Source organism: Schistocerca gregaria, chromosome X (assembly GCF_023897955.1).
Source record: "Schistocerca gregaria isolate iqSchGreg1 chromosome X, iqSchGreg1.2, whole genome shotgun sequence".
In the NCBI taxonomy this organism is placed as follows: Eukaryota; Metazoa; Arthropoda; class Insecta; order Orthoptera; family Acrididae; genus Schistocerca; species Schistocerca gregaria.
Window position 1 is genome coordinate 606,520,576 of NC_064931.1, and position 15,476 is coordinate 606,536,051.

At 43.9% G+C, this 15,476-nt stretch overlaps 1 protein-coding gene across 1 annotated transcript in view; it reads right to left on the minus strand.

Annotated features, from left to right (window-relative positions):
- Positions 1-15,476, minus strand: part of LOC126299082 (nicolin-1-like) — a 119,637-nt gene that overhangs the window by 23,938 nt on the left and 80,223 nt on the right. The window contains exon 4 of the mRNA XM_049990752.1: positions 2,752-2,919. Coding sequence (XP_049846709.1) covers positions 2,752-2,919 — 168 coding nt within the window. The remainder of the gene's footprint in view (positions 1-2,751; positions 2,920-15,476) is intronic.

The window sequence follows — 15,476 nt, forward strand, 5'->3', positions numbered from 1 at the left end:
CTTTTAACTGAAACCGCTCTTTAGTGTTTTAGCTGACCGAGCTTTCCATTCATTCTTCTGATTGAAACCAGCCTGGACTACTTTAATTAGCTGAACTGAAGCAGTGCAACATTATACTGACAGAGGACGGTCCTAGGTGAAAACGTATCTCAGGGGTATTCCAAAGTTAACATAAGCAGTATACATGTTCACTGAATTATGAACTGAGTGGAGTACTTTTTCTTTCCGTCATTTAAGAATGATTCACATACAGTTGTGTGTTAAATTGTTCCAGTTGCCATAAACAGTTATCCTGACGTATCACTGTAGTAGGCATACTATCACTTAAATTGCCGACCCCAGTCAAAAACTTCGAAAATGCCGGACATTTGGTTCAAATTAGATTGTTATCCAGGACATAAACAGTCTGTAGACGGTAAGTTGGCCGATGGCCACAATGTCCCTCGGAGAGCGGGAACCTGAGAGGGGGAATGTTTCCTTGCTTGCGTTTCAGTGTCAACAATGCCAGCGGACGCGCATCCTACCGATCAGCACATATAATTACGCATGAACGTAACAAGGATTCAGTTTTATACAGCTCAATAAGTAGAAGGCAAATGAAATTTACGACATTCAGTTGTCTGGCGGGCGGGACGTCGTCATGGTGTATGCGATCGCCCATTGTCGGCAGCTTACCATTGTCTCAATAAAGAAGTATGGAAAATACAGGGTGTTCCGAAATTGTCCTTACAAATTTGATCTCACATATTTCAGAAATGGGGAGAGGTAGAAAACCGTGGTTTGCAGCATAATGTTCATACACTCACAAGGTTCTAGTAGCCACTTAACAGAGTTCAGCGTGTTATGGCCGCCATATTTTCTAGATTCAAATTTGGGACGCATTAAAAGTTTTGACATTACAAAAAAGTCTGGCTGAACGTAATAAATGCAAACTATCACTTTAATTTGCAACAAAAAGTACATTAATTTAAGTTTTATGAGTACCTTCTAAGATGAAGGGGTGCTAGCAGGCTTGCAGTATTTATCAGTTCTGTAAATTTTCTTCAGCATGTCTTTATTCCTCAACAGCCTTATGAAAACATTCATCTCAAGTTTCATAATAATTCATTCTAGTCGTTAACATTTTTTTCCCTAGTTTCTGCAACAAACAATGTTTTTTCACTGTTCCATACATTACTTATTCAGGAAAATACCCTTTCAGTAACAGCATACCGATACAGGTGGAATGAACGTACAATTCTGGATAAATCGTGTCGTAATTTTTAAATCATGGGCAAATACATGTCCCTAATTACTTTTGAAAACATTCGGAACAGAACTAGAAAAAACGTGACTGTCACGAGAGAAGGGGTGACGGATGGTCACTTAAAATGCGTGCGTCGCCTGCAGCACACAGGCTATCTAGGTGATACTCCAATTACATGTCCAGCTTATGACATTCTCATTAAAGTATGCTAATGCTGCTCTGATGCGAGCTCGCAGTTCGTGCAAGTCCCGCTCGAAGAAATAAATGTAATGGGGTCCCGCAGGACCGGGGTGTCAGTGCCACAGTCTCCCCTAGTACAAACCGAAATGCCCTTCTTTGAACTTTTCTATCTCCTCCGTCAGTGCTACCTTGTGCTTGTCCCTCACCGCACAGCAGTACTCCAGATGAGAGGGGACAAGCGTATTATAAGCAGTTTCTTCAGTAGAACTGTTACATTTTCTAAAGATTTTGCCAATATATCACAGTCTTTGGTTCGCTTTCTCCACAAAATTATCTATGTGATCGTTCCAGTTTAAGTTATTCGTAACTATTATGCTTAAGTATTGAGGTAAGTTTACAGCCATTACATTTGTGTGATTTATTGTGTATGTGGATGTCCTTCATAATTTAGCGTCAACTGTCATTTTTTGCACCTTACAGATATCTAGTCCAAATCATATTGCAGTTCGTTTTGATCATCTGACGATTTTACAAGGCGGTAGATGTCAGCATCATCTGCAAACAATCTGGGAGAATTGCTCAGATTTTCTCCTAAATCATTTATGTGGCTCAGGAACAGCAGAGGGCCTATAAAACTCTCTTTTGGAACTCTAGATATTGCTTCTGTTTTACTCAATGACTTTTTCACCACTATTCTCTTGAACGCAAATGTCAGACACGATGGCTGTTCTTCTTTCTAGTTGGCTACTCGCAGTGCGTATCCAGAAATTAGATTTTTATTTCAGTAAAAATGAGACTTGTGTCACAAAGCTGTAAACGCTTTGCAGGTGCGTCCATCGTGAACCATTTGTTTAATGGTTTTCTTAAAGAATTTCAGGTAATTATCGGAATGAACCTCCCAAAAGAGTGAAATTGCCTCCAGAACAGGATTATAGTACAGACTGTTACCTTTTGTAGGGCGTACAGCAGAAATCTGGTTTCAAGCTACATTCCAGTAAATAGTTTCATTCTGTCGGTATCAGAAACACTAATTTCAGTCCCACCTCGTTATAGAGTGAAACTTTCATTCTGGAAAAAGAGTTGGATGATCCCTCTCTAACATAGTCGCATTTGATTCTCTAGCCATTCCAACTGAAACTAGGTTGTTCCTCTATCCCTAACAACCTTCCTGTTGAGGGAAGATAAACGCTTACAACAAAAGTCGTTAGTTACTCAACAGACTTAGCATTAGACATTAGACATTAGCGCCTAGTGTTGAAAATACGTGGCTTACTAATCAGCAACAGGGATTACATCTATATTCATACAACAATGAGCTTGTGTACCTTGATGTACGTAGAGCTTCCAGTGGAAGTCTTCTGAACAGGCCGAGGTCCACGCCGGGGAGGATCCCGGAAAACATTCAACTCTTCAACATGGAAGGTCCTCCATACTGGAGAAGGCTGGCGCAAGACGAGTCGCAACGCCAGTAAGTTATTCCACTCCAGTAAGCTCTGAAACATCCATTGTACACAGACTTCGACATTATCCGTGAGAGGAAAGTAATGACATACAATGTAGAAGTTACAGGCATTCGGATTGTGTGCACAAAACTGTAATTTCTAAGTCTAAGTGTATAATATTTGGGACTTCCCCACTAGATTTAGGAATTATCAAAGAAAAAACTTAATTATAATCATTTTTTTGTCATCAGTCTACTGATTGGTTTGATGCGGCCCGCCACGAATTCCTTTCCTGTGCTAACCTCTTCACCTCAGAGTAGCACTTGCAACCTACGTCCTCAATTATTATCTTGACGTATTCCAATCTCTGTCTTCCTCTACAGTTTTTGCCCTCTACAGTTCCCTCTAGTACCATGGAAGTCATTCCCTCATGTCTTAGCAGATGTCCTATCATCATGTCCCTTCTCCTTATCCGTGTTTTCCACATATTCCTTTCTTCTCCGACTCTGCGTACAGCATCCTCATTCCTTACCTTATCAGTCCACCTAATTTTCAACATTCGTCTATAGCACCACATCTCAAATGCTTCGATTCTCTTCTGTTCCGGTTTTCCCACAGTCCATGTTTCACTACCATACTATGCTGTACTCCAGACGTACATCCTCAGAAATTTATAGTCCTTAACAACTCTTTAAGTTCAAACTTCAAGACTTCCCATCGAGCTATGATACTATGCTAAGTCGATAAGTAAAAATGTAAAGCTAATTATGTGGGGATTTCAGTATTAGTGTTTTGACTCATTCTACGAGGTAAAGGATGTTAATGATTCTAAGGGAGTCTTGCAAATGTACCAATGTTATAAACAAAATATTTAAAGGCGTGGGTTCACTGGAATTGCCAACATTTAATTCTTGTCATTAAAAATCGCAAATACAAAAGCAATAGGCTAGCTGATAATTAATCAGTGTCCGTAATTAATGGCATCAAAATATCATGTAGAAGGAAACGGAAGACATATCGTAGTACAAAGGAAGTGACTGCCCAGTTGCCGCGCGGGATTAGCCGAGCGGTCTAGGGCGCTGCAGTCATGGACTGTGCGGCATGGGTGTGTGTGTTTGCCCTTAGGATAATTTAGGTTAAGTAGTGTGTAAGTTTAGGGACTGATGACCTTAGCAGTTAAGTACCATAAGATTTCACACAACTGTGAACATTTTTTGACTGCCCAGTTACAAGATTTTACCACAGACAACATTGAAAAGTACTGACGAATATCATCAGATGGACTAAAACAATACATTACAGCAAGAGAGTAGGTAGATTTCAGAGCAAAATGTTCAAATGTGTGTGAATTCTTAAGGGACCAAACTGCTGAGGTCATCGGTCCGTAAGCCTGAACACTACTTAACCTAGCTTAAGGTAACTTACGCTAAGGAGAACACACACACCCATGTCCCATGTCCGAGGGAGGAGTCGAACCTCCGACGGGGGGAGCCGCCCGGTCAGTGACAAGGCGCCCCGGACTGCGCGGCTACCCCGCGCGGCCTCAGAGCAAAGTTAACAGCCTTTTACACTGACGGAGATTGAAAGTATTACAACACGAAGTGCCAGCCTGATATTTATCTCATTTTGTGGAGATACTATGTGGCTGTGGTCGTCTAGCGGATAGCGCGCTGGACTCTGTCCCTGACCGTCCTACGTTCAGTCTCGAATGAGCGTGGAATTTTTTTTTTTTTTTTTGAGACCTCTCCACGTCCGAACGGCCCCGGGTCCTCTCTGTCTGTTATCAGACTGAGTACTGGCGATCTTTCTCAGGTATAAAAGGCGGCTAGGGTGATGAGCTAGCCACCCTCCGCCTTGTACTTCCGCGGCGAATGAAAGGCTACGCTCTTCCTGCAATCCGGCCAAACCCAGATCACGGATTGTACGCTACAGACTACCTTACCTTTACATGTGGAGATGTTGACCACATGACGTATATTAAATGACTCAACTTTTATTGCTTTCGGAACTGATACTCATTATAAACATCAGTATGGAGTGTTAGACGCATGCGCAAGAATACACGATTGTATTCGTTGCAGTGTGGAAGCAACGTGCCTCCAAACGTTATTTTGAGGAATTTCTTGCAATTGCGAAACAGATTCACATATTGTGACTATGCACTGACGTCGGCTGTGTGCGACACATGAAAATTTGTGCCGGACCGGGACTCGAAACCGGATCTCCCGCTTATCTCCAGTGGTCGCCTTAACCACTTCGGCTATCCGAGGACACCTCCAATACCCATCCAAACTTCCATATGTCACGTTGTCACAGGTCTTATGTTCGCAGAATTCATGAGTCCCGAAAACGATGACCACGAAAGTATTATCCGAATGGGTCGGAAATCGGCAGATATGATGAACATATCAGTTTTAATCTGCCAGCAAGTTTCATATCAGTACACACTCCGCTGCAGTGTGAATATCTCATTCTGGAAACATCCCCCAGGCTGAGGCTAAGCCACGTCTCCGCAGTATCCCCTCTTTCAGGACTGCTAGTTCTGCAAGGTTCGCAGAAGAGCTTCTGTGAAGTTTGGAAGGTAGGAGACGAGGTACTGGCAGAATTGAAGCTGTGAGGACGCATCGTGAGTCGTGCTTGGGAAGCTCAGATGGTAGAGCGCTTGCCCGCGAAAGGGAAAGGTCCCGAGATCGAGTCTCGGTCCCGCACACAGTTTTAATCTGCCAGGAAGTTTCATAACAGCGCACACTACGCTGCACAGTGAAAAACTCATTCTGAAAAAATAAAAATGATTACAGTTTCAGGAAAAATGCGAACATGAGTATGTCAATAACGCGTTGGTCCACCTCCGACCCTAACGCCATCAGTTATTCCGCTTGTCATTGTCTAAACATTCATGGTGGTGTCTGTTTGTACTATATCGTGTCTCCCAACCACTTTCGCGCAACGACGCTCTGAGCGTGTTTTTTAGGGAACTAGTTTGAACCTGGGACCTGTTGCTGGTAAGGAGACGCCAGACCACACATGACATGTAGAATTCAGAAGAGTTCAGTGAGACTAGCGATGATATAACCAAATACTAAATGATCTCAGCGTCAGCTCCACTGCACTCCCTGTAAAAGAATCTTAATTCTAACTAAATATAGTGGAAAGGGTTCAAGGCTTTCCTATTTTTAGTTAGCTGGTAAAATAACGTCGAAAAAGCAGTTAAGTTTACCATTGGAAATTTATTCTAATCACAAAACATCGTTTATAAATTGCACTATTGATAAAAGGAAATGTTTTAATACAGGATGGTAAAAACCAACTGCGTTCAACAAAAATGTGAACGAATATTCCCTGAATGGGTATCCAAGTTCTACAATCGATCGAAGGATGACCTATGCCATATCACATCTATAATCTAGGTTTAATTTAAGTTTCACAAAAGAGAAAACTATCAAAATGGTCTACAGTGACCCTCAATTATCTTTAATAACTTATCTAACTTGTCGTAAATTACAGTGGCTGATGTGGCTTCTCAATAACTATATAAAAGAAAAATCATCGCGTTTCAGATCTGTTCTTCAAGTGGCAAATGTGAACACCATGAGTTTTAATTAACAATCACCATTAGTATTACGCAAAAAGGGGGTGTAACAGATGAGTCTTCTGCAGTTCTGAGTGAAGCCTTATGCGCTCAAAAATGCGGCATCGCGTGCGTTCATTACCTTGTCGGTGTTTAGGCAGCGTCAGGGCGGCAGCGGCCGGCGCAGCAGCCATCCAGCTCGCCGTCTCGGAACCAACTCTCTTCTAACTTCTCCTTACTACAATTTACCGAAGTTAGTTTAAAAAAACTATCTGGCTGTGTTTTCATCTGACCAATCAGGGTCTCAATGTTAACCTTAAGCTCCGCCTACAAAAATTCTGTCTATCCAATGGGAAACGTTATACTTTTCGTGGTGGGGCAATGTTTTTAAAGTTTGCAACCTAACAGAGACGCTAAAAAGTCTCACGCTAAAACCTGCAGCTGATCTATACTGCTCTTCTGGAGGGCTCTATCTTTTAACATGGGCTGGGGAGTGATCCTAATGTAACAGACACGCGAAAAAGTCTCACGCTAAAACTTGCGGGTGGTAGTGGCCCTTTTTGTGTTATCGTAAGATCTATACTGCTTTTCTGCAGGGCTCTAGCTTTTAACATGGGCTGGGGGTTGTCCTTGACATACCTGAGACGCGAAAAAGCCTGACGCTAAAACGTGCGGGTTGTATAGTTGTACAGGTAGGCTCGCAGCGTGGGTGCCCAGCCCCTCTCTTTCCTAGCTTAACACGGTTCTGCTCTCGGCTTCTGTCCTCGTTTCTCCCCTCGGAACTGCGTCTGCCTCACGGTGGGAAGGTACGACATGCATTTAGGCATTCTTGTGTTAGTTTGTGGTATTCCATTTGCTCACTCGTTACTCGTATTACTTTGGTTAATTTAATGTCACGATTTATTCCGAGCTATGTGACATACTACTGGATTTGCTTATCATGTCAGGGTTTTCATGTAAGGTGTTGGATTTGCCTGACACCTTACAATTGATTGACAGAATTGTTGGATGTCCTCCTGATGGATATCGTGCCAAATTCTGTCCAATTGGCTCGTTAGATCGTCAAAATTCTGAGATATTCAGAGGGCCCCACTCATAATATTCCAGACGTTCTCTACTCAAGAGAGATCCGGCGATCTTGCTGGCCAAGGTAGCGTTTGACAAGCACAAAGACAAGCAGTAGAAACTCTCGCCATATGCGGGTGGTCATTATTTTTCTAAAATGTAAGCCCAAGATGGTTTGCCATCAAGGGCAACAAAACGGGACATAGAATGTCGTCGACTTACCGCTATGCTGTGAGGGTGCCGCGGGTGACAACCAAAGGGGTCCTGCTATGAAAAGAAACGCCACCCTAGACCATCACTCATAGTTGTCGGGTCGTATGTCAACATCAACAGCAGCAGAAAATGGTATAAAAGGTGTAGGATTTGTTATGAATGGGAAGGTAGGGCAGAGGGTGTGTTCCTGTGAACAGTTCAGTGACCGGGTTGTTCTAATCAGAATCGACAGCAGATCAACACCGACAACGATAGTTCAGGTATACATGCCGACGTCGCAAGCTAAAGATGAACAGATAGAGAAAGTGCATGAGGATATTGAAAGGGAAATGCAGTATGTAAAGGGGGACGAAAATGTAATAGTCATGGGCGACTGGAATGCAGTTGTAGGGGAAGGAGTAGAAGAAAAGGTTACAGGAGAATATGGGCTTGGGACAAGGAATGAAAGAGGAGAAAGACTAATTGAGTTCTGTAACAAGTTTCAGCTATTAATAGCGAATACCCTGTTCAAGTATCACAAGAGGAGGAGGTATACTTGGAAAAGGCCATGATTACATCATGGTCAGATAGAGATTCCGAAATCAGATACTGGATTGTAAGGCGTACCCAGGAGCAGATATAGACTCAGATCACAATATAGTAGTGATGAAGAGTAGGCTGAAGTTCAAGACATTAGCCAGGAAGAATCAATACGCAAAGAAGTGGGATACGGAAGTACTAAGGAATGACGAGATACGTTTGAAGTTCTCTAACGCTATAGATACAGCAATAAGGAATAGCGCAGTAGGCATTACAGTTGAAGAGGAATGGACATCTCTAAAAAGGGTCATCACAGAAGTTGGGAAGGAAAACATAGGTACAAAGAAGGTAGCTGCGAAGAAACCATGGGTAACAGAAGAAATACTTCAGTTGATTGATGAAAGGAGGAAGTACAAACATGTTCCGGGAAAATCAGGAATACAGAAATACAAGTCGCTGAGGAATGAAATAAATAGGAAGTGCAGGGAAGCTAAGACGAAATGGCTGCAGGAAAAATGTGAAGACATCAAAAAAGATATGATTGTCGGAAGGACAGACTCAGCATACAGGAAAGTCAAAACAACTTTTGGTGACATTAAAAGCAACGGTGGTAACATTAAGAGTGCAACGGGAATTCCACTGTTAAATGCAGAGGAGAGAGCAGATAGGTGGAAAGAATACATTGAAAGCCTCTATGAGGGTGAAGATTTGTCTGATGTGATAGAAGAAGAAACAGGAGTCGATTTAGAAGAGATAGGGGATCCAGTATTAGAATCGGAATTTAAAAGAGCTTTGGAGGACTTACGGTCAAATAAGGCAGAAGGGATAGATAACATTCCATCGGAATTTCTAAAATCATTAGGGGAAGTGGCAACAAAACGACTATTCACGTTGGTGTGTAGAATATATGAGTCTGGTGACATACCATATGACTTTCGGAAAAGCATCATCCACACAATTCCGAAGACGGCAAGAGCTGACAAGTGCGAGAATTATCGCACAATCAGCTTAACAGCTCATGCATCGAAGTTGCTTACAAGAATAATATACAGAAGAATGGAAAAGAAAATTGAGAATGCGCTAGGTGACGATCAGTTTGGCTTTAGGAAAAGTAAAGGCACGAGAGAGGCAATTCTGACGTTACGGCTAATAATGGAAGCAAGGCTAAAGAAAAATCAAGACACGTTCATAGGATTTGTCGACCTGGAAAAAGCGTTTGACAATATAAAATGGTGCAAGCTGTTCGAGATTCTGAAAAAAGTAGGGGTAAGCTATAGGGAGAGACGGGTCATACACAATATGTACAACAACCAAGAGGGAATAATAAGAGTGGACGATCAAGAACGAATTGCTCGTATTAAGAAGGGAGTAAGACAAGGCTGTAGCCTTTCGCCCCTACTCTTCAATCTGTACATCGAGGAAGCAATGATGGAAATAAAAGAAAGGTTCAGGAGTGGAATTAAAATACAAGGTGAAAGGATATCAATGATACGATTCGCTGATGATATTGCTATCCTGAGTGAAAGTGAAGAAGAATTAAATGATCTGCTGAACGGAATGAACAGTCTAATGAGTACACAGTATGGTTTAAGAGTAAATCGGAGAAAGACGAAGGTAATGAGAAGTAGTAGAAATGAGAACAGCGAGAAACTTAACATCAGGATTGATGGTCACGAAGTCAGTGAAGTTGAGGAATTCTGCTACCTAGGCAGTAAAATAACCAATGACGGACGGAGCAAGGAGGACATCAAAAGCAGACTCGCTATGGCAAAAAAGGCATTTCTGGCCAAGAGAAGTCTACTAATATCAAATACCGACCTTAATTTGAGGAAGAAATTTCTGAGGATGTACGTCTGGAGTACAGCATTGTATGGTAGTGAAACATGGACTGTGGGAAAACCGGAACAGAAGAGAATCGAAGCATTTGAGATGTGGTGCTATAGACGAATGTTGAAAATTAGGTGGGAGGTAAGGAATGAGGAGGTTCTACGCAGAATCGGAGATGAAAGGAATATGTGGAAAACACTGATAAGGAGAAGGGACAGGATGATAGGACATCTGCTAAGACATGAGGGAATGACTTCCATGGTACTAGAGGGAGCTATAGAGGGCAAAAACTGTAGAGGAAGACAGTGATTGGAATAGGTCAAGCAAATAATTGAGGACCTAGGTTGCAAGTGCTACTCTGAGATGAAGAGGTTAGCACAGGAAAGGAACTGGTGGCGGGCCGCACCAAACCAGTCAGAAGACTGATGAAAAAAAAAAAAAAAAAAAAAAAAAAAAAAAAAAAAAAAAGTCGGGCGACAGTCGCGTTGGGCCCCACCACTGCCCAAGGCGTCCCCAGGCACACCTTCGCCCTGGAATTTCATTGAATGGAATAGAATTGTCTTCAGTGATGAGTTCTGCTTCGAACTGAGCCTCGATGACCAGTGAAGATGACGTGTTGGAGTCGACCCGGACAGCGGTAGGATACCAACCTGTCGCTCGCCTTACGGCTCAACAACCCCTTTGGCTGTCATCTACGGCACCGTTACAGCACAGCGGTAAGTCCACGATGTTTTATCCCCCGTTTTGTTGCCCTTCATTGCAAGCCATCCTGGGCTTACGTTTCAGCAAGGTAATGCCTGTTCGCACACGGCGGGAGTTTCTACTGCTTGTCTTCATGCTTTATAAACCTTACCTTGGCTATCAAGGTCTCCGGATCTCTCCCTAATTGAGAATATTTGGAGCATTATTGGCGGGCCGTCCAGACATAACAGGATTTTGGCGATCTAATGGGTCAGTTGGACAGAATTTGATATGATATCCTTCAGGAGGACATTTAACAACTCTGTCAATCAATGCCAAGCCGAAAAACTGCTTGCACAGGGGCCAAGGTGGACCAACGTGTTACTGACCTGCTCAGTTTTTGAAGTTCTTTCTCTTGAATAAATCATCCAACTTTTTCTAAAATTATAATCATTTGTTTGTCTGTACATGTACATCACGTCTACCGATTTCTGTCCAGTTCCGATAATTCCTTCGCGGCGTGTCTTTTTTTTTTCAATTCATTTCTTATTTCCTTCAGACATGCATGCGCGCACGTCTGTAGGGAATCTGTCACTCTTTGGCAGATACACTGTGCAGTCCCAGCTGACTGCAACCTCATTTCTACTGTGTGATTTCATATGTTTTCTTTTCTACCCGTAACCAATAAGAATTATATGTCTTAATGTGTTGCATGAGCTATTACTGTGTACGAACTTTAATAGTGTAAGAATTACTCACCGATTTTGACGTACCTGATTTATGACATAGCAACAGTGAGAGGAGAGTTTGCATTAGGGCATTTAAAATTTCCGTTGAACTTTTGTAGCTTCTCGACAAGATCAGAAAAGATAGTAATAAATATGAGTGAAAAATCGGATATAATTAGTTGGAAAGTAAATAAATACTGCACATGAAAAATTATAAAAGCTCCATTTTTCTAAAATCTATGGAAATGAAGTCTACATGAAGCTGAGTTTTGCCAGCCGGGGTGGCCGAGCGGTTCTAGGCGCTACAGTCTGGAACCGCGCGACCGCTACGGTCGCAGGTTCGAATCCTGTCCCGGGTATGGGTGTGTGTGATGTCCATAGGTTAGTTAGGTTTAAGTAGTTCTAAGTTCTAGGGGACTGATGACCTCAGAAGTTAAGTCCCATAGTGCTCAGAGCCATCTGAACCATTTTGAAGCTGAGTTTTGATGGTTCAAATGGCTCTGAGCACTATGGGACTTAACATCGGAGGTCATCAGTCCCCTAGAACTTAGAGCTATTGAAACCTAACTAACCTAAGGACATCACACACACTCATGCCCGAGGCAGGATTCGAACCTGCGACCGTAGCGATCGCACGGTTCCAGACTGAAGCACCTAGAACCACTCGGCCACAATGGCCGGCGCTGAGATTTGATTTTGGTAATTACGTTGTCTGTCGTTAAGAGAGTTTGGTAAGATTGTGCCATATAGAGGGAAGGGAAAGTGTTTTGTTATTATTCGAAGGAGACGTGAGGAGGTGGTATGATGCACATGACAGAAATCTGTGTAATGGGATGGCTGATGAAATATAATGAAGGAATGAAGAAATAACGCCACTACGCTGACGAAAGAAAGTGGAGAGGTATATGTTAGGAGATTTATACTTATTTCAAAAATGGTTCAAATGGCTCTGCGACTTAACTTCTGTGGTCATCAGTCGCCTAGAACTTAGAACTAATTAAACCTAACTAACCTAAGGACATCACACACATCCATGCCCGAGGCAGGATTCGAACCTGCGAGCGTAGCAGTTGCGCGGTTCCGGACTGCGCGCCTAGAACCGCTAGACCACCGCGGCCGGCCCACGCAAAGATACGGGGTCCAATCACATTAATGTGACCACCTGTCAGAAACCTGAACAACCACCGTTTGCAGCGCGGACTGTTGTGAGAAGTTCGGGAAAAGTCAATGATGTTGTGGAAGTTACCGACAGGTATGTGGAGCCACGCTGACACAAGTGACGAGGCCAGCCGCGCCAGGTTTCTAGGTTGACGATCCACAGTGCGTACTGTCCCACAGATTCTCGATTGGACTCTAATCTGGGAGGGGGGGGGGGGGTTGGTGGCCAGGGGAGTGGAGTAAACTCTTGTGCTCTTAGAACACCCCATGCTGGTAGCTGCCATCGTGCCGAGGAAAAACAAGCTGCATGTAGGGGTTGACATGGTGCCCAAGGATAGATGTATATTCTCGTCGATCCAGTGTGCCTTGCAGAACGACGAGACCACCTTCAGTATGCCACGGAAACATTCCCCAGACCATAAAGCTTACAGGATGTTTACTTTCAGATGTTTTACATTGCACACATGCCAACGCCCATCTGTCCAATGGAGCATAAGACGTGATTCATCTGAAAATGCGCCCTGTCGCCACTCAGTAAACGTTCAGCTGCGGTACTGGCGTGCGAATTCCAGTCTTCATTGCCGATGAACAGCAGTCAGTGTAGGTGCATGAACCAGGCGGCTACTGTGGAAGCCCATATACAGCAATGTTTCCTGAACGGTCGTTGAGGAGACACTGCTCGTAGCCTCTTGGTTCATCTGGGCGTTTAGTTGCTCAACAGTTGCACGTTTATTCGCTCGTACACATCTCCGCAGCCGACGTCTATCCCTGCCACTTATGGCCCATGGTGCACCACAGTTGTCTCTGCACCGGTTTTGGTGTCGGTCAATTGGTCATACATGCTATGAGAATGAGATTTTCACTCTGCAGCGGAGTGTGCGCTGATATGAAACTTCCTGGCAGATTTGAAACTGTGTGCCGGACCGAGACTAGAACTCGGGACCTTTGCCTTTCGCGGGCAAGTGCTTTACCATCTGAGCTACCCAAGCACGACTCGTCCTCACAACTTCAATTCTGCCAGTACCTCGTCTTCTACCTTCCAAAATACACAGAAGCTCTTCTGCGAACCTTGCAGAACTAACACTCCCGGAAGAAGGGATATTGCAGAGGCATGGCTAAGCCATGTCGCAGGAGAGCTTCTATTATCTCCTAATCCCGTGTCGGACCTCAGTTTGCCCGGCGTATTGCAATAACTTGATGTGGAATGGACTCAACAAGTCATTGGAAGTCTCCTGCAGAAATACTAAACCATGCTGCCTATATAGCTGTCCATAATTGCGGAAGTGTTACCTGTGCAGGATTTTGTGCACGAACTGATCTCTCGATTACGTCCCATAAATTTCGATGGGATACATACCGGGCGATCTGGATAGCCATATCATTCGCTCTAATTGTCCAAAATGTTCTTCAAACCAATCATGAGCAATTATGGCCCGGTGACATAGCACTTTGCCATCCATCAAAATTTCATCGTAGTTTTGGGAACATAAAGTCCATAAATGGCTGTAAATGGTATCCAAGCAGCCGAACGTAACCATCTGCAGTCAATGATTGGTTCAATGGGACCATAGGATCCAGTCCATTCCATGCAAACACAGCCCACACCATTATAGAGCCACCCACCACAAGCTTCCACAGTGCCTTGTTGACAACTTGGATCCGTGGTTCAAATTCCTCTGAGCACTATGGGACTTAACATCTGTGGTCATCAGTCCCCTAGAACTTAGAACTACTTAAACCTAACTAACCTAAGGACATCACACACATCCATGCCCGAGGCAGGATTCGAACCTACGACCGTAGCAGTCGCGTGGCTCCGTGGCTTCGTGGGGTTTGCGTCACACTCGAACTCTACCATCAACGGATAGAAACTGAAGTCAAGGCTCATTCCATGTAAATACAGCCCACACCATTATAGAGCCACCCACCACAAGCTTCCACAGTGCCTTGTTGACAACTTGGATCCGTGGTTCAAATGCCTCTGAGCACTATGGGACTTAACACCTGTGGTCATCAGTCCCCTAGAACTTAGAACTACTTAAACCTAACTAACCTAAGGACATCACACACATCCATGCCCGAGGCAGGATTCGAACCTACGACCGTAGCAGTCGCGTGGCTCCGTGGCTTCGTGGGGTCTGCGTCACACTCGAACTCTACCATCAACGGATAGAAACTGAAGTCAAGGCTCATTTGACCAGACCACGGTTTTACAGTCGTCTAGCTTCCAATCGATGTGGTCACGAGCCCAGGAGAGGCGCTGCAGGCGCTGTCGTGCTGTTGCCAAAGGCACTCGCGTCGGCCATCATCTTCTATAGCCCATTAACGCCAAAATTCGCCGCACTGTCGTCCTACGCCCACATTTATTTCTGCGGTTATTTCACGCAGTGTTGTTGTGTGTTAACACTTACTACTCTACGCAAACGCCGCTGCTTTCGGTCGTTACGTGAAGGCCGTCGGCCACTGCGTTTTCCGTGGTAAGAGGTAATGCCTGAAATTTGGTACTCTCGGCACGCTCTTGACGCTATGGACCTCGGAATACTGAATTCACTAACGATTTCCGAAACAGAATGTCCCATGCGTCTAGCTCCAAATACCATTTCGCATTCGCTCAATCGTAATCGTGTCGAAAAACCTTTTCTCATGAATCACCCGAGCACAGACGACATCTCTGTTGATGCACTGCTCTTTTATACCTTGAGTACACGATACTGCCGCTGTCAGTATATGCGCATATCACGATCCCATGATTTTTGTCACCTCAGTGTAGATATCAGAGGGATTTCCGATTGTGGCAGCCTCTATGAAAGTGATGGAATGTCTGCCCGTTGCTGCGCGGTAGCTTTTAA